At 34.9% G+C, this 26423-nt stretch overlaps 1 protein-coding gene across 3 annotated transcripts in view; it reads left to right on the top strand.

The window, feature by feature from the left end:
• LOC121739763 (homeotic protein distal-less) overlaps positions 1-4198 on the top strand; it is an 83622-nt gene extending 79424 nt beyond the window's left edge. For 2 of the 3 annotated variants that reach the window (XM_042132318.1, XM_042132317.1), the window contains exons 6-8: positions 5-88; positions 1255-1385; positions 2255-2396. In XM_042132318.1, coding sequence (XP_041988252.1) covers positions 5-88; positions 1255-1385; positions 2255-2336 — 297 coding nt within the window. In that variant the 3' untranslated portion in view covers positions 2337-2396. Of the gene's footprint in view, positions 1-4; positions 89-1254; positions 1386-2254; positions 2397-2697 lie in introns of those variants that run through there. The other variant, XM_042132319.1, reaches the window with a different exon arrangement.
• The last annotated feature ends 22225 nt before the right edge of the window (positions 4199-26423 follow it).

Raw genomic sequence — 26423 nt, 5'->3', positions numbered from 1 at the left:
CCAGCCAACAGCGGGTCGGTCTCCGGACGGCACGTCGTGCGACGTGAAGCCCCCGCACCAGCAGTCCTGGGACCCGAGGGTCGGATATGTAAGTCACCAAATTATTATTAGGTCTTGCACGACATATGACTGCTTAGACTAGAAATTTCCCTTAGTTTCTGGAGTCGCCTTTATAAAAACGGCCTACGTATTATTTGTCACTACATTCGCTGACAGAATATGTATAGAGTCTAACTCGTCTGTACCTACTTGTTCAATTTTTGAAGTAAATGTGAAAATGCGATACTGAGTACAACACTCGCTTATTTAGTAAATGTTGACCTAAAGAGGCCGAAAGAATTGCAGATTGCAGGGGTTGAAATCCCAAGAATAGTTTGAGATACTTAGGATCATTTCGTCCATATTGTCTTCCTGAGACAAAAATTTCGTTGATGTCTTTGATAACCACAAAATTCTATGTAAAGTTTTGCGCTCTACCATCAGCAATCCATCACCATCTTAGGTTTAAATTTTATTTAAATTCTAGCTAACGTTCACAACATTATAAAGTACATATTCCAAGAGATTGCTTTACTTCTAAAACTCTATGTCTTACCACAGATCAACATACTTTTTTTTTACTTTCCTCAAACCATTCGTAAAACATTTTCTGCCCTCCCTAATCTCGTGGGGTGTGACGCCGCGCCTTTTACACTTATATAATACTAACGTGAGATCCAAATAACACCGTGTCACGCAACGGCGACAATTTTATTTATTACATTGTTTTACTTCAATTAAGTTGGGCAACGCACCTGAAAAAGGATGTGTTGTAGACAAAGAAATAAAAAATGGTTTCTAAAAATATTGTTTTATGAATTGCTTTATTTTGATTCTATAGAAATGACCACTAAAGCATAATATTTTGATGCGTGAAGGGAGTTATTTTCTAAAGCCTCAAGCGCTTCAGAATATACGCATTTGCGTATATTCTGAAGCGCTTGATTATTATTTTTATATTATATATTATTATAATTTAATAATACGCAAAGCTAACTCTCCCTAAAGTAGCGTATTTTGTTAAGAATTTGCAAAGTTTGCACTTTAGTTAGTCTCATCCATCTGTTCAATCATTTGTAAAGATATGTTATTCCTTATCTTTCTAAACACAAAATATAACGAAAATAACATGATATTTATCACCTTCAATTCCAACTAAGCCCAAGGTATACCACTATAATATTCCGCCTCCCCTAACCCGCCCTATTGTTGCAGGGCGCGCCGCCCGGCCCTTGGGACATGAAGGGCGCGCACGCGCACCCTCTGCACCAGGGAGCGCCGCAGCACCCGCCCTACGTGCCGCAGTACTCCTGGTACCAGGCCGACGCCAACCCGGGGCTGCTGACGTGAGTATTCTTATCAACCAGTAGCATATAGCCTGAATTAGCCTAGGTATTTAGGCTGCTGTAGCGCAAGTTTTAGCATGAATTAGATCGGCATCTAGCCTGCTAAAGTAAGTATATCATATTATATCATATAGCCTGAATTATCTTAGTACGTACAACAGTCGCTGCAGCGCAAACTCTAGCCTGAATTAGACAGCTAAAGTAAGTATAACATTCTGGTTATATCGTAAGGCTGCCGCTGCATAGAATAAACAGTCGCAGTAGCGCAAATTCTAGCCTGAATTAGCTCAACATCTAGACTAAAGTAAGTATACCATTCTGGTCATATTGTAAGGCTGCCGCTGCATAGAGTATGCTGTTGCGCAGGGTCTAGCCTGATGTAGAGCAGTATTCAAACTCTTGCTGCAGCGCAGCATCCCATCTGAAGCGTCATGCAAGTTGCTGTGTCGTATTTGCTCTACTAACGTGAGTATGCAAGGCAGCATAACGGAAGCGTCTATTGTGCTGAAGCACCTATCCAGCCACAGCTCAGCATCCGACCCGTTTTACAGCACCCATCTTACATACTAAGGCAGTGAGGCACTTGAGTATTTACGTAAGTATGTCATATAGTTGAACTTGGAACCACAATATTTCTTTCTCTACTTTGGTCAACCGAACCGAACCACAGCACGGAGATCACGTATCTATACATATTTATATCATATTTTTACATATTTTGTAGTATTTAATTTTAGACTATCTACAAATAATTTAGGCTGTCTTTGCCCCTTAAATATTTAAAGACATTAAAACTAGCTAAATTCCAGCTCTATTAAGAGTTTCTTAGCATAGATATAAAATATCTGACAAAGACTTTCCTTTTGCAGTGAAAACAGCTTAGCGTTTTTCCATCGGATGGGTTTAAGAAGTCAGTTCTTGGGGCCGAATGAACAGAGCTATGACAGCTGAAGATTTTAATAGTTTCATAGTAATAATATTAAATAAAAATAATACAGACAATGTTACAAAAATAATTATGCAACATTTATTTTTGTAATATTTGTCATTTACCAATCGAATAAAGACTATAATGGCATACGCGAGGGTATACTTAAATTGGGAAAGTATGTTAGTTACAACATGATAAAAATCAAAATAAAATACGATTAATAAATAAAAAAACAGCAACACTTAATTTTTACTTTTTTCTTACGTGTTATCACACGCTCTGATTTTTTCAAACATTAAATTAAGTTCTAATAAAGATTTTTACGTCTTTTTATTGAATTTGTTACAAATTATTAATGAAAAAATAATTGTTTGTCAACAGGGTCTGGCCGGCCGTGTAACAAGAGAGGTATCACAAAAATTATAATCGCCACTTCTGCTTAAATGGTGGAACAGCGAATGCATACCAACATATTTCTAAGGAAATTAATCTGTAATTGTAAATTTATTGTAGGGTAATTGTATTGTAAATGCATATATAACGTTACAATTCGTGTTCATCTCGGTGGCCTCGACTCTATTATATTATAATATCTACCCTCGTTTGCCATTACAGTCTTATGTCTGCATTTCGACTGACACTGTACATAATTGTCTGTATACTATCGGTAGTGTGTACATAATATATACGTCGAATTGTAATAAACTAGGTACGTGCAATAATTGTATTATTTTAAAAATGTATTTTTGTCGTTTGGTCACCGACTGTGTTGTATTCGATGTGTATCGTAATTTATTCAAATTAAAAATTGCAATCATTTGTAATGTTTAGTTCAAATGTAATGGAATTTTATTTTCGAATTGAACAATTCGTATTATTTTAATTAGAATTTTGTTTTTGAAAATGGAATTCTGTAATTCAATGTAACTGCCAACAGTGTCAAAAGTCTCGGAATTGTACGATTTTGTTATATTTGCACATATTTGCATAACGGCTGTCCGAAAGCAGAAGTATTTATTGTGAGGACAGGTAATTAGATTGAAATAAAATCTGTAGGTATTTAAATTTAAGCTTTAACACGATATTTTTATTTATTTAGTTTTATTTTAAACAAAGTGGGCACAATCCGTTCTGTTGTGATAAATAATTTTAAGTTGTATTGTGACAGAGGTTTATGTTCTGAGCCGATTGTAAATGCAGAGATTGTGAGTCTATTTAAGTTACTTTATTTCATTCTTACTATTTAATGTAACTACAGCTCATTGTGGTGATGTATAATTACAATTCTTTGATCCCTGATAGGCTCTACACATGTTTTATCATTTTACGATATTCAATTAAAACTTATGTACAGTTTAGTTCAAATTATTCTACAGATTATAATTTATAACATTTACGTCCTGCGAAGTTATTATTTTAATCTAACATAAAATCTAACTTCCTCAGATTTTGTTAAAATAATGGCGGCACAATTATCGACAGGTGATGTTTGATATTACGCGACTAATCTAGATATCGATTAAATTACTGTAAACCTTGTTTTATGTCTGTTTTTATGAGTGGCATTTGACAGGTGCGCTCTTTACGGCCACCTTCTAAAGTGCTTTTCCAAGATGGCCGCCGATCACAACATAACAGCTCCTGGTCTTATGGCTATAAACTTTTAAGTCGAAAGCTTACTGTAAATACTAATTAATTTACTTCATTAAAGTGCATTTTTTTAATATCGAACAATGTAATTACTTAGCAGGTTGTCAATTGTCATTATTTGTACTATTACAAACTGGTATATTATAATTTAAATACTTGCCATTTTATTACAGCATTGTTACATCATTTTTATTTATATACGAAAATATTATGACAACTATAACTACCTGTTTATGCAGTTTATGAATTAGATTCATAATACTACATATTTTCTTGCAACTATTAAATAAAATATGATGTAGTATTATGAATCTAATATAAAGGAGTTTTGCATTAGCTCTACATTGTGCTTTGCTCAACATATTTTAATTACACATTAAGTCAGTCTGTAGTGTTAAATATAATTTCTTTCTTCTACCTCAATGCCTGTAAATGTAAACAATTAATATTAAACATAATTTTCGTGTTATTGTGGTGCTTAACTCATTTTACTGATAAAAATATAAATTCACTATTAGCTAAAGTCAAAGATCTACTATAATAAGTTTTACTTTGAATTTAATTTTTATTGCTGACATTTAAGTTTATTACATCGTGGGTAAGATAATAAAACTTTAACTTATTCTTGCATATTAATGTAAAACATCTTTTTCACAAAATGCTAATTCATACTCTGAATTAGTCGCAAACAAAATGTCATAATTATCATAATCATGATGAGCTGTAGTGTGTATGGGTCTTTACGGGAAGAATTTGTAAATATTTTTTGTAATATATAGAGAGGATAAATGAAATATATACATATAGTATAGATAGTATAATTGCTTTATAAACTACAATGTAAAATAAGGAAAGCGGAAAAAAGTGAATTAATTTTCTTTTGTCAAAATAAAAATTATAAAATTGATGACGTTTTTCTTTTTACTTTTATCATGGTAGTGTACTCAGGGCCAACCATTTGACGACAACATGTAAGTTTTAGAAGTGGGACTTTGCTTTAATGAAAAAAACTATGAGTAGTCTCTACCATAATTTTTTTGGTCCATCCAAATTTACATCAGCTCCGTAGTCCAATTGCTTAGACATGGCTTTTGACTGAAATCGTGGGTTCGATTCTCGCGTTCGGAAAACGTTGTTTCCAAGTTGTTTAGGACAATGCAACAATAATATCATCATTAGAAATATGATCCATGCGTCTGTAGGACATATAAAAATGTCATTTATACCACTATACCTTGTGGTAGAGATGTCTGAAAAAGTTCTTGTGTTGCGCACACAAATCAGCACTATAAGTTTTCTCCAGGCTTCAAAAGGCCTCATAGTATTGTTATAACGCAACAGTAGGTCAGTCTGGGGCCACTAAATTATTATGACATTGTATATTATGGTGATGGTATATAAAATGGCCTAGAGCCTAGAATAGAATCTATACTAATGACTAATATTATAAATGCGAAAGTGTATCTGTTTGTCTGTTACCTCTTCACACCCAAACCACAAAACTGATTATTCTGAAATTCGGTATGGAGATAGTTTGAGTCCCGGGAAAGGACATAGGATACTTTTAGCCCGGAAAATGTGCGGTGTCCACGCTATAAACAAATTTTGGCGCAACGGAGGGGCGTCATCTAGTATTGCATATTTTTTCCGGGAAAAGGTACAGTTACAAATTGATAAACGAATTTTATCGCAACAAATTTGCAGATATCTTGTAGCTTATAATACTCTGTGTACTTTGTTCGTAATAATATAAGGCTGTTTGTCCACCGCCGCCGTCAACTAAGGGCCGGATAAGCTATCCACCACTTAACTTGACAGATTAAGGGCCTGTTTCATCACTTTCTGATAAAGTGCCGAATAGGCTATTCACAACTTTTTTGACAGATTCTCCATACTTCATCTGTCAAGTTAGGTGGTGGATAGCCTATTCGGCACTTATCAGGAAGTGGTGAAACCTGGCCTGGCCTGGTTATCCACAACTTAACTAGACAGATGAACTACGGAGAATCTGTCCAAAAGTCGTGGATAGCCTATTCGGCACTTTATCAGGAAGTGGTGAAACAGGTCCCAAATCTGTCAAGTAAAGTGATGGAAAGCCTATCCGGCACTTATCAGGAAGTGGTAAAACAGGCGCTAAGACTTCTATACGCTACTACAAATACTATCAGCTGCAGGTAACTCTACCCATGTGCAGCCGCCTATAGAGTCATAAAGTAGAGAAAAAGGTTAATTCAATCATAATTCTCATTACATACGATAAAAAAGGTGTTATTTATGGTGGAGGGCAAGAAAAATGGCGTCCATGGTGAAAGATTATGGGAAAATATCTAAAAACCCATAAGGGTAAAGAATCCTTAAGACATCTTTTGAGTATAAGGCTGAGTGCACAAGGTTCATGTTATTAGTTTACGCCTGAATGGAAGTTATATTTAAGAGGCATATTATCATTATTAGCTCATAAACTTAAGTAAATATAAGACTTGTATTTCAAGACGTATAATTAGATAAAAACATGATGTACAGTAAAAAACTTGTGTACTCCATAAAAAGTAATTATTTGTTCCTTCACTTTGATTTCCACGCGTAATAATTTTCATGTTTTTATTTATTGAGGATAAAAATTACCTTATTATATTGCTTGTAATATTGAATTATAGTAGAATATAAAATATTATAGGCAATATGAAACAGAAAAGATTTGATGTCTACAAAATATTGGATACAATATCAACAAATATGATTTTTAGTAAATTGAGCCAGACGGTCATTAGATTAATTTTCTAAATCTGAAAAACATTTCATAACATTAAAATTTAATCTACAATTTGTCTGAAGCATCTATAAAAACATATTTTTCATAATCATATTATTGTGTCTAGATAAAAACCCAAATACTGCGTCTGCCCTAAACACTATTTTTTTTCTTCATTTTAACTAACTACAAAATAGAGAAGATGAAAGAAAGTGTCTGTCTTTCTGCCTGCTACCTCTTTACCTCTACATGCCCAAACCGCTGAACCAATCTTGCTGAAATTTGGTATGGAGATACTTTTGGTCCCGGAAAGGACATAAAATGTACGGTTCCCACCGCCCACGCGATAAACGAAATTTGGCGCAAAGGAGTTACGGGCGTCATCTAGTATTTTAATAAATAATGTCATTTAACCCGTGTGCTCTAGCCCTAACAAGATGGCGCTGGGGTTCGACAAATTATCGCACGGTATGCAAATGCGAGAGGCTGTAGCGAGAACTGAAGGCGACGCATAAGGCATAGGTTCCCGCGAACGATTAAAAAATTGAGATACAATGTAAGTATGCCATGTTATTTTGCTGATTGTTCTATGTCCAGATGACTATGATGTTGATGGATTTATATAGGAAGTTTTATTGGGAAGGATGAGATTGTCATGACAAAAACATTTTGGAGTTCATTATTATCATTTATCAGCTGATGTCGCCTGCAATTTCCTTGCGCCAAAATAAGTTTATAACTCAGGCTCATCTCCTTTCCTGGTACTCAAAGGAAGACCTATATCTACAGACACACTTTCGTTTAAAATATTATAGATAATAGTATGCATTTTAATCAGTCAACAAAATCATCTCACTGCCACACCTTAGCTTGAGTTACTGAAAAGTTACGTTTCCAAAGTTCTTGTGAGACGCGAGTAGACGACGTTACGTTGGATGTGGAGATATGACATCCAAAGTAACGCGTAATGGCGGATCTACTAATTAAAATTAACCTTGAGAGCGTGAAGTTAAATTAATAAACCGACCAACCCCCGACTCCGAAAAAGCCGCGTAATTAAAATGGCGAGCAGCAGCCAATTATTTGAGGCTTTATTGAATCGTCCCGCGAAGCCTTTTTTCCCCCGCGGCACCACCGCAAAGGGATTTTTGTTTTTGTAAAACATCTCCTTATGTGTACCACAGAAGTATGGCGTACCCGGCCGAACCCGCGACTTGTGATCACCGACACTGCGGACTTGCGCAAAATACGCGACGGACGCATTAGAGAGGTGTGCGAGTTGCAAAATTTCGAAGACTCTTTTATAGACATTAGTACAAGCTACTAAAATAATTAGATCATTGTTAACTATTGGTTAGCTTTATACGATGCTTCGTGAAAAAGGCATGGTAGATGAAATTAAAACTTTAGCAGCTAAAAATGTTGAAGGGAGTTCAATTTGATAAAATCTATTTTACTAAATTCAAAAAATCAATTTCCCTAACTGGTTTCTATTAAAAATTATTATTATTACGTAATCGTATATCGTTATTGTTGCTGATAAGGAGCAAACCCTGAAAAGTGTAAACGAAAAGACAATCTTCACTAGCTGAAGGACATCCGTAAACGTATCCTGCTCTTAGATTTCCAGTCACACCGGTTATGCAGTCATCCTTTACCTATTACTTAACTAAATACTACTTTAATTAAATAGAAATAATAGCTATGGGCTGAAATTGTTGAAAGTGGTTAGGTATTATTGAAGCACTTAAATTATAATAATACATGACGCTTAATAGGCACTAGACTGTATTATGAAACTGACTCAAACTATGAATTGTTAATATGCAAAACATAATGTACCATTGAAGAAATTGATTCATGGGCTGTTGACGGACCTACGTCATTTGTTCGGCTTATGTCAATAGGCATTGACATAAGCCGAATCTATTTTTTTTTTCTTATCGGTAATTGAAAGACCTTTAAAAAATAGAAACATCGTTGAAAGAATGACTCTGATAGCTTAAAAATTCACCAAGATATTTTATGAGATATTCAGATATCTCATAAAAAAGACCTGCCCGAAACGCTCCATACAAAGTGCTACGAAAGACTGACGTCAGTCTTTCGTAGTTTGTATGCGTCGGGAGACAACTTTGTTCGACAGGTATATTAAATATTGCGTTTATGAAAGTGGTTTCATAACAAAAGTTGCTTTTAATTGCATAAGTTATCGAATTGTATACAAATATTATGAAATTTAATTGAAAAAAAATTCGACTTGAATATCCAACTTTGAAGGCGCATAACAAAAAAAATACTAATGCTATCAAGCTGAAATTTTGGGAACACTTATTTTTTACCGTGATTTCTTTATTTTATTAACAAAATTCGCTAATCTTTGACCTTGTCATCATCCCTATTCAATGTTAGCTGTGATCGGTCGGATGGGTTTGACTTAACGCGACCAAATTACTTAGCTTCGCCATCTGCCTAGGAATTAACTTCTTTGATAGTACACAAATAGCCCTTTATACAAAGTTACCTTTACATAACAATACAAAGTAACAAGATACCTTTCTGCAAAATTGCAATGCTGAGCTTGATTCTGTTACTGGAAGTCTCAAGTCCACAGTTTTAGTGTACAATAAGCAAACAATATTTATGGATGCAATTCATAACTGGTTTGTATTAATTTAACAGACCCCAATACATTTGTAAAGTGCGAAAAAATTAACAGTTCTAATTGCCCGTCTCACGTACTATCTCTTTTACGACAATCGTTGAGACAGTTTCATAATTTCAGAGCTGTTTCATAAGATACAACAAGTTATGAAGCGGTTTCATAATATTATCATTTGCAAAATGGTTCATTTTGCATATAAAGGATGGTTACAATTATTGCAACATAATGTAGAGTAGGAACCAAGTGTTGAGCCTGTCAGCTAGATAAAGATAAAGATTAAAAAAAAATAAGATAAAATAAAAAATCATTATTAGCTTTTCCATTAGACAAGCCCGCCTAAGTACGGGGGTACCACGAAAGAAGTGATTTTCATCATAGTAAGACTTAAGAGTGAGTGAGCTATCCAGAAATTAACGAACAAATCAGGAATACAGGAATACTTGTTTAAAGTAGAATCGGGGTACTATTCAATGTGAACGCGGCCTTAACTGGACGATGTTACGCGTTTGTCTACTTTCCCACAAAAAAAAATACGTATTGAGTTAAAAAAAAAAGTGGGTTAGTACTTAGTACACAAATGCCTAACACCGACCAATTACTATTATGCATATGAAATGCATCAAAACAATCATCAAACATTCATCGTAATATCGTTGTGTTGAGAAGACAAATGGCTCGATCTAATCTTGAGATGCGAATTCATTTACAATCTATTAGGGATGATAAAAACATGATTGTTTAGATTGTAGATAGCTCTCGATGGATACGGTACTGGAATAATTAATACATTAAGAGTTACCATAATTTATGACTGATTTGGAAAGCGTTTAAAATGATCCATGGACATTGCACACGGTACATAACTACATAATATACTTATTCGGTGTCTTTTGGATACCAGCAAAATAATCTATAAGTTTCTTAGCCGTGTTAGTAAAAAGTGTATGGCGGGACGACTTATAGCAAGAAAATGTAAACAAAATGTAGCCTAACATGAAAATAATAATTATAGCAATATTTTGAATCATGAGAATATTTAGGAAACAAAAAATATTCTCTACTAGCCCCCAATCTACATTGCGCCAAAATTCATTTATCGCGCGGAAACTGTACATTTTTCCGGGATAAAAAGTATCGTATGTACTTATGTACGTATATCGTATGACCCAAAATACCTCTATACCAAATTTCAGTAATATCCTGAACTGTTTTACGTTTGGGCGTGAAGAGGTGACACATAGACAGGCAGACAGAAAGGGAGACACTTTTTCGCATTGATAAGATTAGTATGGAATTAGGGATACCGACCACTCTCATGAGGAAGACTTCGTCCATGGGAGAACTTGAAGCAACAAAGGACCAGCAAATATGCAAGCTCAAAAAAACAGCATATGCGCAAAACGCCCCCGTCGCCCAAAGTGTCGCGTTTACTAAAAAAAGCTAAAACAGGACTCGAACCCCCGACCATTGAGCGCAACGGAAGTGTACGCCCAGTGGAACCCTTTTAAAAAATAATAAACTCCCTTATAGAATAAAATGTTACTTACAATGGTATAATAAAAAGCGGTGTTTTTTACCGGACATCTGTTTTCGGCTCGGATATAACGCACCTGGATGTGGCTGGAATATCTGGATATATTCCAGGCCATTTAGCCGAAACTTTTTCGTATTCGCTTCGTTATAGAATCGCCAATCAAAATGTATGGAATTGACATAAGATGAGTCGAACGTCACCGTCATATTAACGAACGCTTATGTCAATTTCATACATTTTCATCGGCGATTCTATAACGAAGCGAAAATGAAAAGATTTTGGCTCACCCCGACTTACTGTAGTTCGTCTGAAGCCATCTTGAGCACTAGAGACTAGAGAAATGTTTGGAATTCCTTTTATAAGGTTCCAAAGTTTGAATCAAGATAAAACTGAAATCACTACTCTCCTCAAGGATAGGTACAAGTGCTTCAGTATTTGCAGAGTAAAATTAAAATATATAAAAAATATAAAGCATTTTCATATTTTGCCGTAATGGCTGGTTCGATAATAGACACATCCAGTTCACATATTATATGGTTCAAGAACATTGTTTGAGTTATTATATTTTCTTCACTATAGACATAAGAGTTAGTTTTGGAGTTATTTAAAGTGAAAATCCAAAAAATCTAACGCCAGAAAGCATTTATAATTTTTAACAATAATGCGGTTCATGTGTTTTTTTAAGCTCGGAAGCGAAAAAATTGAGGTTGTTCCTAAGTTCATGTAGGTCACGAATACTACAAATGATTATGAAAAATATAATATATTTGCACCTAAAGGCTATAATACTATACCAGCAATATCTAAGATCAGCATTCAGTACATCGGGCGGGCACAAAGGGCCTAGGGCCGCGGCTTCTCAATCAAAACTCCCGGCATAGTCGCGCGTCAGAGACAATGGCGTGTGGCATTCCCCGACCTGCACCTGGTAGCCCCGAGCTGGGGAGTACACGTGGTTCCGTATGTAAAGGAAAAATACGTGAGGCACTCGAGGACTGCCGTGGTAAAGCATCGCATACGTCTGGTAACGCCGCACCGACCGGCACAGGTGCCGTTGCCGTTGTGACACGACGGCGTTGTCAGTCAGTCGGAGCGGGGTGTGTTAGGTTTTTTCGTTACGGAGTTTCTTGAATCAAAGCCCGCGATAAAAGCTATGCAATATCTTAAATAAGTACCTACTACTACCAGAGACGCTTATTCACAGGCACACAGCTATACACACTGGTAGAGTAACATTATTTGGTCGGGCTGTGTCAATTAATAGTGATCTGTCGGCTAGGTTTGAAATAAGCCGACGAAATCACGTAGGCCCACAATCTGACTATGAATCAATTTCTCTCATGATACCTAAATAGGAATTTAAAAGATGGTATAGGTAATTTTTTTTTATTAATATTATTTTGTTTGCAATGAGATCTGCAACTACTGATCTGTAATTGGTGACAATGGACAGCTAGGCACCATGTATCAGGGTATGAAAATTGACTTACATTTTTGACACAATGATTATGGTAGTAGAACTTATAAAATTCAAGAAACGTAAGGCTTTGTAAACTATAACAAAACGTTATATAAGAAAAACAAGAAACAAAGAATATGGATCCTATGACGTTGTAGTCAGTAGTCAAGACACAAGAACGACAACGACGAAAAACATGCATCAGACATTAGACTAAAGTCTTCTTCTGACTTTCCATCCGATGTTCGAACGTTAGATAATTTAGAAACAAAAAGTGGCCTTTCCGACGGGTCCGCTGAACCCCAAAATAGCAGCATGCCTGTCCCAGAGACACGACAGCGCAAGAAAGAATTATTTTTGTGTAAAAAAACTCGAGAAATACTAAGACTTGCGCGGCGACCACAAAGCGTGTTTCCAACAGAATGACGGCCGAGCTACGAAATATCGCTAAATGGAGGAGGTAATTTTGCGTTGAGGAGCAGGTTTCTGCTAATATTAAAAGTTGAACTGGATCTTGCCAGCAAGTTTGTTGCTCTGGAATTTGGTTAAATCTCCAAAATAGATGAAGTATCAAGCGGTAAGATGTAACAGGCGGACGGACAGATACGGATTTTTGTTTAATAGTCTCTTGTTTTGACAACACTGTTGATGAAATAAATCATATTTTTGGATAACTAATTTACTAGTAAGACGCGAAGGAACAAATCCTTTTGGTAGAGGGACATTCCAACTTGTTAAGTCGGTGGTCTATCTCACTACCAAACCTCAACATACAAAAGTAACAGTCCCCATATAAATACATTTAGTACATTTTAGCGGGCTTTTATACACACGGCACACCTCAACAATTCCTCTACCAAGTCTCTACATTCTAGAAGCAGCAGCAACCGCATCAATACTCCATATATATTTTTTTAAACACCTCCACAATTCGTGGCTCGCCCCTGCACTTATTCTGATATTTACGCGACGGTACCTCCTCCTGAAATTGCCGCTCCTAGAGGCCGTCGCCGATACCGATATATTTCACCTGAACTATATTGTTGTTTACTACCGATATTTTACAACAATTATGCTTAAAGAGAAAAAGGCGATAAGTCGGACACCTTTGAACGTGGCACCACAAGGTGACTTGTAGTTATGATGCGTTGCACTCAAATATTATGTAAGGGTGAACTCAGTAGTTTATGATTTAGGTACTTTTAAATTATTGAATTATCTATCTCTGTGAATAAGAATATAATATTATGCCTTTAAATTCAAAACTTTCCTAGTGTCCTTGTGTAGCACCTTACTGGCCGAAGAATCTGTCAAGCGATTTCTTCTCGCTAATCATAAAAACTGCCTTTTTACGTCATTTCAAGGTCCTGGAAGTGGAAAAAGTGGAATTAATGAAGGAAGCGCCACCACAGGGGCCCACCGCTGGACATGCTACGTTTCGCGACTTACAACCACAAAAAATCTGCCTTTTTACTGCATACCAAATAGTGAATAAAATATATCATGACAAGTTGTGGGACCCTCATAAATAAGAAGTACTTGGCTAACTATAGCTACTTGGATATTTTTTTAATCATCATCATCATTCATTTGATATCTGCTCATTACTCTATAATGTAGTAAAGGGTGAAAGGTCGTTTTACGAAAATCTATACCAATTCGAATATTTTCTTCTGATTGGTTTCACGTGTGATGAACGTATTAGTACAGGTTCCCTAGAACATTTTTTTTATAACTATCAAGCTAATTTTTCGTGAGTAGCTTCATTTTGATAATCTAACTAATAACTTAGTAGTTATTTATTTTAAGAGTAACATTGTCCTACAAATAGAACAATCCATATTTTAGGACCATCAAATCGAAATATTCTATCTCTGTTAGCCAGTGCCGTAGATAGCCTTTTTTGCGCCCTGTGTGAGCTTCTATAACTGCGCCCTTGATTTTTTTAAATATAGATGGCCCAGAGCAATGCTACATTACCTTTATGTACAGGCCTCCCTGGTCTGGCCATTCTTGCGCCCCCCCCCAGAGTCGGCGCCCTGTGCCTGTGCACCGGTGGCACCGCCCTATTTACGACACTGCTGTTAGCTACCACTTTCGAGTATTTTCGGAGAGGAAATTGTTGTTCGTCTTATCAAAATAAAGCTACTCACGGAAAATTTGCTTGAAAGTAATAATTAAAAAAAAATTATCTAGGGAACCTGTACTATAATATTATGTAAGACTACCTAACATTTTCTGTTTGATAGGATCCGGACTCGATCGGAGATCTAATTGTAAATATTCAATCTTGTGTTGGGCTTAAAAATTTTAAGCTATATTTACTAGTTGAAATTCTCTTGAAAAAATGCTTCCTTTTGACTAAATATCATGTTTTGATCTCATGTCCATACAAATTGTCCGGATCGGCAATTCGTACGGGTATGACGATGGATTTTTTTGAGTTTCCAGCATTGTTCTCATAGAAAAAGTTGTTCATTTTGACGGGCTCATTTGATGGTTTTAAGGATAACGGTGTTCACCCGAACAACCTGTATAATGGAAAATATCAATGTCTTATATATAAAATTCTCGTGTCACAATGTTCGTTCCCGTACTCCTCCGAAACGGCTTGACCGATTCTCATGAAATTTTGTGAGCATATTGAGTAGGTCTGAGAATCGGCCAACATCTATTTTTCATACCCCTAAGTAATAAGGGTTGTTCACCCTTAATAATTTATATGGCAAAACGACGTTTGCCGGGTCAGCTAACTTTAATATAGATTAGTAATAACCCAGATTCGTGCAAGGCTTATTAATTTATTAGGTTTGAAACGTAATGTTTTAAATGAAGCAATCATTTAAAACGATGTGTTGCGCCCAAGGGTTGGTTGTAGGGTGGAATTACGTCAATTTACTAATAACAATCTCGGGCACGTGCCCTACACCCTTGCTGTTAGTGATAGAAAAAATATCGATCAGATATTTTAAAGGTGGAAACGGTACCTCACTTTGCCAATTATTTGTGGGTCCGTTTAGCTTTTTAATTTTATATACAGTAACTTTCTAAAAGTATATAGGATTTAATGAATTTTATAACTGATATACGTGGGAGAGCCATGCTTCGGCACGAATGGGCCGGCTCGACCGGAGAAATACCACGTTCTCACAGAAAACCGGCGTGAAACAACGCTTGTGCTGTGTTTCGCCGAGTGAGTGAGTTTACCGGAGGCCCAATTCCCTTCCCTATCCTCCCCTATTCCCTTCCCTTCCCATCCCTACCCTCCCCTCTTCTGATGCTGCGAGTGTCCATGGGCAACGGAAGTTGTTTTCCATCAGGTGACCCGTTTGCTCGTTTGCCCCCTTCTTTCATTAAAAAAAAAAAAAAACTGAATGTATTAAAGGAAAACTTGAGATTATGATATTAAAGTAGTATTAAACAATAAAAATAAATCTAATCTTAACACTTATTAGTAGTCGGCGTACTTTTATTTAATTAGATTTTAAGTTTATTCTTAACTTAATGAATAAAAAAAACGGTAGGTATAACAGTAAAAGCTAAATTACACTGTACTATCGAATAATTTCGTTTGATTTCTTAAAATGATAATGGACGTGACGTCCAGAATTCTTAAAATAATACCGTCATGAGTCGCTGAGCAAGCAGCATATTATGTTAATAAAGAACAGCTATTAATATTCCAAATTCTAGGAAACTAACAGGAAAAGAGCCAAGGAAAATCCTGACAAAAAATCAGAAGGCCAACCACGGTTACGATACTATGACCTTTTGAAATAAAACACTTTGAACTGTGCATCATTAGGTGAGAGTGTCGTCTCCTACTGTTTTGCTACATCCATAATAAACACATAATAAACGTTGCGACTCGCGTTAAACTTCACATTTGATCTACTGTAATGTCAATTTTTTATGTTTTTTTTTTAATGAAATAAGGGGGCAAACGAGCAAACGGGTCACTTGATGGAAAGCAACTTCCGTCGCCCATGGACACTCGCAGCATCAGAAGAGCTGCAGGTGCGTTGCCGGCCTTTTAAGAGGGAATAAAATAGGGGAGGGTAGGGAAGGGAATAGGGTAGGGGATTGGGTCTCCGGTAAACTCACTCACTCGGCGAAGCACAGCGTAAGCGCTGTTTCGCGCCGGTTTTCTGTGAAAACGTGGTATTTCTCCGGTCGAGCCGGCCCATTCGTGCCGAAGCATGGCTCTCCCACGTAAAAATGGGTGTGTTCACAAATCACACTGCAATAATTATTCTTAGGTCTGTTCTTGATTTCACTTTTAACTAATTTTTGTGTAACAACCAAAAATTCTAACGTCTTAAATTCTTAAATTATGCAGCTGACACTGTACCGGAATTTAGAGGACCTTTTAACCATTAATTTAAGTATCGAATTTGGCTCGTGCCGTTATAGTTAACTTTAATTTCCACGTATAAGGTTACAACTAATATAGGTATGTGTCGGCACATGCGCAAAGCGTAGGGTGGCCTACCTTTGTTATACCCTACTGCGAATTTTAGTTCATCCCTCCTTTAAATAATGTTAATTTTATTTCAAAAATATTGTAGCAACTCCTAAATGTTCACAACATTGAGAAAATATAATGACATATTGATTCGTCTCCACCTTTATAAAAACGATACCAGGTACATTTATAAAGTAATGATTATTGTAGTAACTAAAATAAATTGTAGAGTCTAAAACAAATCGACAATTGAATATCCTGTCATAGTTTATACTGTTACTATTATAAAATTGTAAGTTGAATTTACTGTAATGATAACTAATCATAATAATATTATGTATTATTAATTTTATTTCATGAAGTTTAAACTTTGGATCTAATGTGATCACTGATCCTTAATTATTCACACTAAAGGAGGTGACAAACCAGAGCTAAATATGAAATTCATCTAAAACTTTCATTCAAACATTTGAATCTTTGTGTAAATTTTTATACAAATCTGCCGAAATAATCCACAAAAAGGCAAATCGACGTATGAGAATGTTATCCAAAACTTACGTTACTCCTATTTGCATTATACGCTTAAGGCCATTGTACACAACACGCTACAAACTCGGGGATTATCCGACAGCAACAATACAGAAACAGAACACCACTTCCTGGTGGGCGGGGCGGGATAAAAATATCCCAGGGACCCATTATCCATGGGACAAAACCTGGCGAAAGCTTTAGCACGCATGGGGTCTGAAATACCCATAGTATGGTCAAGGTGTATTTTTTAAGCGACGCATAGATAGACTTTTGAGTGAAGTTCTTCAAAACTCTTAATGCATACTCATGTCTTGAGGACATAATATGCTTAAAAATACTTGTGCTTAAAGAAAGAAAAAATGGAAGAGGTTCTACTAGGTGTCTAGGTTAAGACATAAATCATAGGTACTAGATTTGGCTGTAGATATATTTTTTACTTTCAGCTCAATCTCAAAAGGTTCAGAGTTAATTAACCAAAGTTCAATCTTAATTGTCTAATTGTAAGTCATGGCCAAAGCTGCCTCTTTGTTTGTCTATTTGTCTCTTTGAGAAAACAAACAATTTTTTTAACTGTCACCATAGACGTACAAAAAAGAACGTTTTTTGTACGTCCATGACTGTAACATAAAGTTGTTTAGTAGAGCTTTTACTTTCATGCAATTATGTATTACATAAACTAATTTCCACAAGAATTAACATAATTAAATAGACCAAGGTATATTATTTCAGATTTGTAAGCTTCTAATGAACTTTAAGTAATATGTCATTCTCCTACATTCATTACAACATAAATATTAAATTTTACAACTATAGTTACGTTATTCGCGCTTGGCTGATTGCGTCTTTTGAAAAATGTGTACCGTTAATAAGGTTTTTGGACTATGTACAGTTGAAGGTAAATCTGGCTTGTTACTTTTGAGCCTTATTATGAAGGATAGAGTCGCAAAGTATTAAATTAAACTGTTTATGTTTTCGACCGTACTTTTTTCGGTTACGTAAGCTAGTGTACTTGCTCATTAAGGTCACTAATTGAGGTCATAAAATGGTAACTTAAGTCGGTAAACTATTGTATTTGTCGTTATAAAAGTGTTCAGGTTATTTGATATTTGGTAATTGGCCGTAAAAGTTTTTTTTATTTAAAAACGAAGGTATTAATCTAATAGTGTTACCTACTTTAATTTACAGTTATTCTACTTCTTATTATACACACATCAAACTTTAATCATTTCTGAAATAGCATCTGCATTCTGCATATTTAAACGTGCCAGATAAAAAAATTTACTGGCGTACATTATGGATGCTTTTAATTAGTTACTGCTTTAACCAACTTAATGATGATAACGATTATCATTTTTAAATTTAAAGCATATAGTCCCTCGTTTGTAATTTGAACCTTATCATAATGGAATACGATGTATTTTCGATCGTAGATCTCTGTAACATGATCCAAGGAAGCCTTATAGAGAGATCCCGCCTCTTCCTTATCTTAGATCCTTTTGTGGTGGTTAAAAAAGTATTGCTATCATGTGTCATGTGTCACGCTGCTACACTCACAAGTCACAATGTTCCCTTAGACACTTGCTAGTTGCTTCATTCAAGATTTTTACGTTAGCAGATTGTTTCATTAGTTGTTGTAACCTCTTTTCAAAAATATTTTGGTCTGAGTTTAGTGTGAACAGTTTTTTGAAAGTTCGCAAAAATTAAAATGACTAAGTACTATAACAAAGATACGTACTGAAAAATCTGAAAATTATGAGACATACGAAAAAGTTAATAATATGTAATATTATGTATCTTAATAATTCGTATATTTTTAACGTAAATACATCCCTAATAAAGGTCAATCCTATAGGTAAGACCCTACTGATGTGAACTCAGAAACAATAGGGAAGAAAGAATTATAGTCGGCTTCTTTTACTAGTTTTAGCAAGTATGTAACATGCTAATTCGAACTAATAAATCAATAACATATTACGATACTAATCACCGACTGACAGGGATACACGATGCGCTATCTCGCTCTCACATCGGAACATTTTTAATTACCGTGCACATTTTTTCCGTATCATAAAACAATTTAAATTACCGAACTGATAATACAATTTGACAGGTATTTTGACACTTACAAGCAGGTGCTCGGCTCGTTTACGCTTCAATGTTAAAGTGATGCTAAGTGAAGGTAAAATAATAAAATTTAAATAAGAACTTAGACATAATACGACTACATAGAGTATGAACAAGAATGTTGCATAAAATGCTGTAGTAGAGGAGGGGAGGGTGCTATTTTTGTAGTCACTCGAGCGTCATGGAGACGTAGGTTTTGTACATTAGATAAGACTGATTAAAAATAATAAGAGCGTTTTTTATTTTAGTGGTGGGTTCCAAACCTTGAATCGTCAGTGCTTTATAATATGGAAGCTTCTTTGGGGTATACTAAACATCCAGTATTTTAATCTGACAGATCCGATGACATTTTAATGTAAAAAAAAATAATAATAACCCACCACATGAGAAATCTGATTTCTATACCATGATAACTAGACACATGTCGGAAGCCTATACAAGCTTAATCTGACATGCTGGAGCTACTCCTGAAATCCCTCTTCCCCTCCCCAACTACTATGGATGTCATTTACATTTTACACGAAAATTCTAAAGAAACTAAGTAAATAATATAACAACAAAGATCTAAAATATATTTTAAAACAAAAAAATATAATTGATATAAAATAATGATACTGCTCTTCTCTACTTCCATAAATCTCTACAAATTTTTCATCATTTGATAAGCACATCGTCAAACGTTTCACAAAAGTGTTAAGTAGCATTCAATAGGATTATAACCAGTGTGTATGTTATGTAGTATAATCCTTTGTAAGTAGCTGTAGTAAGTAGGTGTAGTGTGGAGTATTCGATTATATATTATCGTCAATACAGCACAGCGGGACATCGGCATTAGTGCCACCGAATTATAAAGCTGTTGCCACAAAAAGAACATTCTGTGCGGTGTGGGGCATAAGCGACAGCGGTTAGCGTTGTTAATGTTAGGAACTAGGAGCATTAGAGTTTGGTAATTGCTTGCTCTGGGTTTAAGCTAAACAAAAAACCATTTTAAAGATATTGTTGTAGGAAGACGAAAGAAAAGCGCCAAGCATTAACATAATTACAGTTGCAATGATTGATACTGTCAAAAACTTAATAGCTATTTTAATAGCATTGACGTGAATGAAAAAAAGAAATTGTTTCTGTGCTTATTTGTATTAAAAGGCTCCTAGCTAAAATAAAATAATTATTTACAATATGCTTTCATACCTTAACGTATTTTGCAGAGAACCGTTTTCTGAAGCAAATACCATGGATTTATGTGTTCCTGAAATAAATATGTTTTAAATACAATATTACGTATATATCTCGGAAAAATATATGTATGTAATTTGTAGACATAGAATTTAAGACTGTATAGTGTACATTATAAGAGATTAAAATAGGCCTTCATTTTTTCAACTATAAGAGACAACAGTATTTTCTTAGTAGAGGGCCCAGACAAGCGGCAAGCGATTATCGTAAACGCCAACGCCAACGCCACAAAATGTATGGGATTTGACATTAGTATTCGCTAGCGAATGACTTAATATGACAAATCGCAAACATTTTGTTAGCATTTACGATAATCACTTGCCACTTGTCTACTAGGTCAGTTTGCACATTTAAAGTCACATCGCATCACACAGCACCATATTGTGACGCAAGATGACATAAAGTATCTTGCATTTTCTTAAAGTTTTACAAAATCTCGTGCATCATAAAGTTCATTCATGACCTTGATGTGGACCACTTGGACCACACATAAAGGCGCGTTCACACGTCGGCGCATCAGCGGCGCCCCGCTGTCTCTTTGTGACCTGCGCCTAATCGTCATACAAAGGCCCGCGAGCCTGAGGGTTCCATGTTTACGTTCATCTCAATAAAAGGTTATTTATTATTTATATCTTGTAGCCAGTGACGGTCATTACAAGACGATTTCTACCATAAGTTTGTAAACAAGAGGCCTAAGTGCTAGATAGTTTAGAAGATATTATATTGTAAAAGCATCGCTCTAAAATCATTTGATCTGATAATATATTATTATTTATTACTCTACGGTTTTAAAGACTTTTCGTCATGGCTATGTCAGCTTACTAAGCTAAGGTATTCACGGTAAAACTATTATTATATTTTGTGTAGTAATAAATCTGTAGATTAAAATCTACCTATTTTACCTGATGATTCCTAAAAAAGTACACAAAACATTGCTCTGAAACAAAAAAAAGATCTATGACTAAGCCTCCTCAATCTTGGGTTTTCCGTCATCCGCGGAACCCCGATGACAAAAAGTCGGGCTCCTGTGTACCCGCCGCATTAATTTACTTGTGATGGAGCTTTTGATACACTGAAATGTGTTTTTTGCGCGGCCATCTTGAACAATCGCTTTTCGGAACCAGGAGGAAACGTGCGAGACTGGTGCATTCCACTTGGTTACTTTAAGGTTATTTCCGCTTAGACTTTGTGTTTGATTAGCTTTTTGAGAAAAAATAGGTAATAAAAATATGGTTAGCTAGTAACAGACTTACTTAAAAATTGTTTCCGCTTAGATTTGACTTTGTTTTTGATTATGACTTGAATTTAAAAAATATACCTAGTAGGTAATAAAAGGACATGGTAAGTAAGCTATAGTTTTATATACGCCCGAATACTGAGGCTAATGAAAAATAATTTTACTTACACACTCTTATCTTAGCATAATGATAGATACACGAGTAAAAATAAACATGAAATCGTATTAATTTTAGGTTACAATATTACTAACCCTCAAGAGTCAATATTTCGTCACTTTATTTAATTTCCGACCAGTAAAGCAAATAACAATATGGTTTAAGATTTATGGGTTATAGTCATGTTAAATTCCTTATGAACCTAGTTTTACCAGTTTATTGCTATAACTCAAAATACGAGATTATTAATCTCGTAAATACAAAACAGTCATATTAATTTGATCCTATTTTATTGCTGTTAATTAATAAGTAACTTTATCAAGTACAAAATTATTAACCACTGAAACCAAAAAATAAATAACATTCTGATGAAAGTTTTAAGCCTTTATCCTATCTCTTACGCCGGTTCTTCTCGGCGGGGTAGTTACCGAACCGGTGGTAGGCAACGTAGTTTCTTCGTTCGATTTTCAAAAAGTGTATCATGATACCTATTTTGAATAAAATGATATTTTATTTATTTATTTATTTATACTTATAAAGTCTAGTTCTTAAACAGGATGTTGTATTCGAGGCTAAGAGACAATAGCCACATTAGAGATTTTTATTTATTTTATCTCTATCTTTCATATTATATTATATTTAACACTAAGAGACAAGACGTAGCATTCAACCTCTTTCAAATTTTCTCTCTATCTCTCTTAGCTGTAAAACTATATTTTGAGGTAAAAATTTGACGGCGCCAAAAGGAGCGCACCTAACCAAGGTCGCTTTTTATGAAAATGTAATATTAATAAAGTGAACACAAGAAAACAATCGTTTCTCGATTCTAAGTATCGTTAATGTGGCGTGATTCCGGTGTCCGCTGTCGGTGGATTTCAATCACTAAATCATTTGCACTTTTTACACTTTGAGTTTAGGAGAAGTATTATGTGCTGGAACTGACTTCATCATGAGGCCTGGTAAAGATGAGGGCCTCGTCGGCAGTTATCTTCAAGATGACACAAGATGAGACAATAAACAAAAGGCGAGCCATATTTCTGATAAGAATCCTAGAAATCCAATACGCTGTTTTTGCCTTCAATAAATATTATTGTTGTTGTTTGAGGTCATAGGATCAATTTTTCTCATATACGGCAGTTGCCGCCATTATTGGGTTTGAAAGATCCTTAAAATTCTGATTTAGACTCGTTAGTCCGAAGCAGAGTTATTCCATTTTTTTTTAATCTGACTCTCAGCATATCCTTAATTCTCATTACTGCTAGAATAGTCAATATTTTTGGAAATTCAATATTTTTTTTAGGTACTAGTTAGTTCCTGAAACGGAATAAGAATATCGGAATTGAACCCACAACAGAAAGTTAGGAACTCAATCGCTCAACCACTGGCCTACGTACACTTTTGTAATTTCGTGGAAAATAAATTATTTTATGGAAAATATGCTAAAATATTATGTGAGGAATTTTCTTCCGTGCACATTCTGTTTTACGTGTATGGCAACACTTTATAATTTATTATTGTGCAATGCGACAATAAAATAACTATATTTATTGCCGTGCAATACATGTTTTTACTTAATCTAAATTTTTAAATGTAATAATTATGTAGCATCCAGCTACATTATTTGGTACAAAATATATTATTTTTGTGTTGACGCAAATATAAATAGCGCATTTTAGTTAGAAACAAAGTGAACTTAAATTTTCTCAAGGTAATGTTAAGTTAATTTATTTTTGTAATAAGTTAAGTTATTTTTGCTTATTGTAGTTGCTTCGTTTAAAATTTATAAACCTGTCGATCCTGTGTCGCCAGGATCGACAGGGTATCCAACCCTTTGATGTGATTTGTAGTCTTGGAGTCCGCCAAGTAACTATAATCAGAAGAAAAAATGAGTAGGTAAGTATATAGTCTAATATCTCTCCCCCAAAAATCGGAAGATAACACTGACCGAAACTCAAATAATTAAATTGTACCCAGCGAATCGAGGCGATAGCGGTCAACGACCTTTTTAGTCTAGAAGCTATATTATGAAGAATGCGCAAACTGTATTTAGCAAGAAAAAAATCTTGCTTTTTAAGTAATCTGAATTTACTGTATACAGTACATCTTATACTAGGTACATATTATACATAGTACTTGTACTTGTACATAGTACTTGAAAATATTCAGAGCACAAAATACTTCATCCACTACGTCTTGTCCACTTGAGAAATCAAACTTTTAAAATATTATTGACAAACCCAAAACTGGCACCGGATTCATCTCTATTAAATATTTTTTGTAAAGTTTACAAATATATTATTATATCCCTTTATTACCTTTATTGTTGCCCATAAGGGATTGTGCCCCAAACACCCTTTACCGTGGGGCCAACCCTTGATCCCATGATGTTTCACAAACTGTCATAATCTACTCAATGCATGTTATCTGTACTTTCGCTTACAAAATGCTTTATATGAAAATTTAATAGGTCATAAATCTTATAACAAATAAAAATATGCTACGAAGAGTTATAAATTATAATAATATTTATTTTGTTTTCAACAAAAAAACGCGAATTTAAATGTACAAGGGATGCTGAATTTTAAATATTTTTATAGACAATGAACAAAACTAACACTGGCATAAAAAAATGCGTGTATGTCTCTACATTATAAAGAAAACAATAAACATACAACTTCTATGCGTATTTATAACTTAAAATTATATTAAAATATCTAAAGACTAAAACCCACCCAAACTACTGTACCCAATATATTACATTATAATACCTTATTAATTTTTTGTAATTGATTCCAGGCAACCACGGACTACGTACAGAGAGACAGAATATAAATATTACATTTTAATTTAATTCAGGAGGCTTTATTTATAAAAAGTACTCCTTGTTAGACCTTTAAGAATATTTTCTACTAGACAAAAAATAAATCAAACCACTTGTGCGTCCGCCAGTACCCTGCTTTCGCTCCAGAGCGTGGATTATGACAATGGTGATGCCGCTGGCTTTGTCGGTGACCAGCTACCACCTACCTGTGTACACACTGGTCGGTTTTCACGTGGAGAATTACGCTATTTATATTTGAAGAAAAAATTGTTACTGAGTACCTACACTATTTATGATACTTAGGTAAAAATTCATTAGAAAAAATATACCTGACCTTTTTTTAAAAGATATCTGTCCTACAGGCCCTACACCTGGGCAAAGGTCTCCTCTAAGGCTTTCCACTTCTCATATTGTTCAAAAGCTGCCGTCAATCTGCCATCTTTCCCCATCTTTTTAGACTTGAAACCAGCTATCTCAAAAAATGTTTGCCGGCTCTCCAGCAGGCAAATAGGTGCGTTTCTACGTTGACACAATAATTTTCCGTTTGATTTATCAAACTTTTATTTCGTTCCGTTTGATTTATTATATTTAACATCGACAATATAGCTTAATTCAACTTAAATGCAATCTCCAATCAATAAATAGTTTGACCAATCAAAACGTGATTAATCAAAACCATAAAAAAGTGTATTATGGCTGAAAACTATTACATGGGATTCGGGAAATTTGTAGCTAAATAAATAAAATACTTCTGCAAAATCATCCCCTGTATCCCAACTATGGTCAGGCCTACCATATGGCATTGTATGAAAATATTTGTAGCACAAAGGACGATATGAAACATAATAGCGTGTGTCATTTCACTGAATAATCGAATTCGCCTTTCCGCTTCCTGTCAAACTCTCTACTTCACTATTGGCCAATACACCCGTGAATAGTAGCTTATCTTATTCCAAACTTTATGGCATGGCGGTTGGCATTAAAAATAATAACATTAAGTTAATAAATTAATAATAATATTACTGCAATGTTTTCACGCTAGACGGCAGCACCACTATGGACAGTAAACAAAAGTTTTGTGCAAGGTTTGACAAAATATTCTGATACTAGCTGTTACCCGCGACTTCGTCCGCGTTAGCATAGTAGATCACATCCCAAGTATTATTTATTGTACACAAATATTCATTGTACAGAATTGACTTTCCTACGATTTTATTATATTATATAGATGTTCCGCGCGGCTTCGCTTGCGTAATTTAGTAATTTCACGGGACCGTACATTTTTCCGCAAAAAATAGCCTATGTCCCTTCACGTGGATCATTCTTCATGTTTGCCAAATAACATGAAAATTGCTCCAGTAGTTCATAAGATAATAAGCAATTCCATATAATTTCCCTCCTTTTTTCCACATTTTCCTCTATTTCTTCGCTCTCATTAGTCTTAGTGTGATAAAATATAGCTTATAACCTACCTCAATG

This window comes from Aricia agestis, chromosome 2 (assembly GCF_905147365.1).
Source record: "Aricia agestis chromosome 2, ilAriAges1.1, whole genome shotgun sequence".
Classification (NCBI taxonomy): Eukaryota; Metazoa; Arthropoda; class Insecta; order Lepidoptera; family Lycaenidae; genus Aricia; species Aricia agestis.
This window is presented reverse-complemented; position numbering and strand designations above follow the sequence as displayed.